We start from the raw sequence: 3,039 nt of genomic DNA on the forward strand, positions 1-3,039 counted from the left end.
AAGGAGGAGAGGGGAGGAGGAGAGGAGACGGAAGGAGGAACAATTGCTGCAACAAAGCGACAACATGGAGGAGGAGCACGAGCAAGAGGAGAAGCAGCATAGGGGAGACGGAGGGAGGAGGGAGGAGGGAGGAGGGAGGAGGGAGGAGGGAGGAGGGAGGAGGGAGGAGGGAGGAGAGAGGAGGGAGGAGGGAGGAGGGAGGAGTATGACCACACCTTTGGGTACAGATTTCCATCTTGGACGCAGTGTGGAGGGAAGTATTCGTCCCCTGGTGGAGGGTCAGGGAGGAGGAGGAGGGGATTTGAAGGACGCACATTCAGCTCTTGCGCTTTTCCCCGTCGCTCGCTGCTCCTGCCGCAACTCTTGCAGGGCCTCTCGCAGCAACGGGAGAGCGAGGTCGTTGACTCGGATCAGAGAGTCGACGAGGGCGGCAGGGCTGAGGGGAGGATGGAGGGGGAGGCCTGGCGGCACATCAGGCAAGTGCTGGAAGGAGAGGAGGAGCTCGAAGAGGAAGGAGTAGGAGGAGCTTCAGAGGAAGGAAGAGCTCTAAGGACGAAGAAGCTCTAGGGAGCAGAAGGAATTTCTCACCGCAGAGTTCAGAGAGGTGAAGGAGCTCGAGGGTGGGGAGGCCAGCGAGGAAAGCGACCTCCTCCTCCTGCAGGCCCGCGTCCACATGGATCAGGAGGAGGCAGGAAGAGACGATGGCAGAAAGGAGGAGGAGGCGGGTGAGCTGCATGTGTCTTGTGACTTCAGCTGAGCTGGAGGTGTAGGTGATAGCATGACATCAGCAGCGGCGACGCGTGAAGGTTCGCCATGGAAGCTGACAGATAATCGAGTCAGTGAGAAAACCAAGACCATGCCAGATATCCCTGCTCTCGCAAGATCAGCCTAGTCCCTCCTCTTCTTCCTTCACTCCCAGCCTCGCTCCTTTGCATCTTGCCACACCTGTGTTGGCCTGTCTGACGCTAGTGGTATCCTACCTCTCTTCCCTCTCCCTTCTCCCTTCTCCCTTCTCCCTTCTCCCTCCTCCCTCCTCCCTCTACTCTCTCCCTCCTCCATGTACTCTCTCCCCTCTCCCTGCTCCCTCTACTCTCTCCCTTCTCCCTCTACTCTGTCCCCTCTCCCTTCTCCCTCTACTCTCTCCCCTCTCCCTTCTCCCTTCTCCTCGCTCCTCCTCTCGCTCCAGGATCAGGTCTTGCCCAGGATCCTGTCCCATGTCACCGTCCCACTACCACCCACCCCACCCCTCTCCCTCCATTCTTCGTCGTGCTCATCATGGGTAGGGGTACCTCCTGCTCGCAATGCGACCGGCGGCAGGGGCGATGACGGCGATGACGCTCGTCGTGCTGGGGATGGCGGGAGGAGAGGGAGGAGGGCGGGAGGGAAGGGACACACTATGCGGGCGCCTGCTGCTAGCGGACAGCATGAGACCCTCCTCCCTCCCGCACGAGCAGCTGCAGAGTTGGGGTTGTCCATCAAATCCGATGGGACTTCAAACTATGGACGAATGCGGTCAAAGGAGCCTAGTGAGGCTTCGAGGGGGGAGGAAGGAGAGAGAAGGAAAGGATATAGAGTTTGTGACAGGAGACGGCAGGACGATCGACGTGAAGCAGGATGGGGTATCCCGCACCCACTGCTCCCCTCGCTGGCTCACGTTGCTATGTAGGAAGTGTCAGTTAGAGGGTCGCGCGATGGCAGAGACGCCAGGGCATGTGAGCATGAAGCTGCTCTTGTTAGCGGAAGAGCTCACTCCTCGGTGCGATGTCACAGCTGCAGGGACCAACTTTCCGAAGGAGAAGTCGGAGAGGAGAATACAAGTAACGTCGGCGCGGAACAGCTCGCATGCATGACTTGCTCGTTGTTCAGGGAGAGATTCGGAGGGAGAGGAACCGTTTGCTGTCAGAGAAGATGCTGCAAGAAGCCATCTCCACCGTTCCCGGTTGCGTTGCCCGTCAGTTGCTCCTGCTGCTGAACTCTGATGATACACAGCCAAGGACAAGTTCGTCTATGAAGATCCAAACTGGAAGATAAACCGAGTGAGGATGGAGTACGCAGTCCCGAGAGAGGTGAAACACGTTCCTTGACTCATCTCATCTCATTCCATCTCCGCTCCGCTTCTCTCTTCTCCCCTCCCCTCCTCTTCCCTCCTCGTTTGCTCATGTGTGGTACAGACCGTGGACGAGAAGTATGAAAGGGTGACGGCAAGTATGAGGAGGCAGACGAGGTAGTGGAAGAGCAGGAGCAGGAGCAGGAGCAGGAGGAAGAGGAAGAGGAAGAGAAGGAGGAAGGAGGATCATACACCTCTCCCTCCTTTCACACAGCCCAGCTGCTCTCCCTCCCTCCCTTCTTCCTTCATCCCCTGGAAAGATCTTCACCCTCTCCTCCTCTTCCTCCCTCTTCAATTCTCTTGTCATTCCTTCTTCCTCTTCCTCTTTTATTGACTATCTTCATTCCTTCTTCCTCTTTTATTGACTATCTTCATTCCTTCTTCCTCTGTTATTGAGTATCTTCATTCCTTCTTCCTCTGTTATTGATTATCTTCATTCCTTCTTCCTCTGTTATTGATTATCTTCATTCCTTCTTCCTCTGTTATTGATTATCTTCATTCCTTCTTCCTCTGTTATTGATTATCTTCTGTCAGGTCAAGAAGTACAAGGCGATTGCCACTGTGGAGAAAGACTTTCTCATAGTCAGTATCTCCTCCTCGTTCTACTCCTCCTCCTCCACCACGGAGGCAGAGGAGAAGGAGGAGCTGGGAGAGGGACAGAATCAGGAGGGAGGTGAAAGACGAAGATGGACTCAGAGTGGTTCGGCGCTCGATGCAGCATGACAGGAACAGGAAAGGGTATTTTGAGAGCGAACACATGATGTGCAGCAGCTAAGAGAGTAAACAAGGCAGGGGGTGACAGGTAGCCAGAGACAAACAGAGTCATGCATGAGCACTTCTTAGCGCTTCCGATACATTCCATACAATCTCATTGCTCATGCGCTCCACTGTTCTTAGTGAAGCCCAAAAATCTGAAACAGGAAGATATCGGG

General features: G+C 55.3%; 2 protein-coding genes across 2 annotated transcripts in view; one reads left to right on the forward strand and one right to left on the reverse strand.

Annotated features, from left to right (window-relative positions):
• Positions 1–736, reverse strand: part of GUITHDRAFT_144912 (hypothetical protein) — a gene marked incomplete at both ends in the record, with an annotated part of 2,088 nt that extends 1,352 nt beyond the window's left edge. The window contains 3 exons of the mRNA XM_005824396.1: positions 216–268; positions 315–461; positions 589–736. Coding sequence (XP_005824453.1) covers positions 216–268; positions 315–461; positions 589–736 — 348 coding nt within the window. The remainder of the gene's footprint in view (positions 1–215; positions 269–314; positions 462–588) is intronic.
• Positions 737–1,484: 748 nt separating this feature from the next.
• On the forward strand, positions 1,485–2,830 carry GUITHDRAFT_116285 (hypothetical protein; the record flags this gene model as incomplete). Its single annotated transcript, XM_005824397.1, has 7 exons — positions 1,485–1,619; positions 1,667–1,712; positions 1,777–1,817; positions 1,867–1,939; positions 1,990–2,066; positions 2,172–2,195; positions 2,642–2,830. The coding sequence occupies 7 exons, from the start codon at positions 1,485–1,487 to the stop codon at positions 2,828–2,830; spliced, it is 585 nt and encodes a 194-aa protein (XP_005824454.1).
• Between the last annotated feature and the right edge of the window lie 209 nt (positions 2,831–3,039).

Source organism: Guillardia theta, assembly GCF_000315625.1.
Source record: "Guillardia theta CCMP2712 unplaced genomic scaffold GUITHscaffold_94, whole genome shotgun sequence".
NCBI lineage: Eukaryota > Cryptophyceae > Pyrenomonadales > Geminigeraceae > Guillardia > Guillardia theta.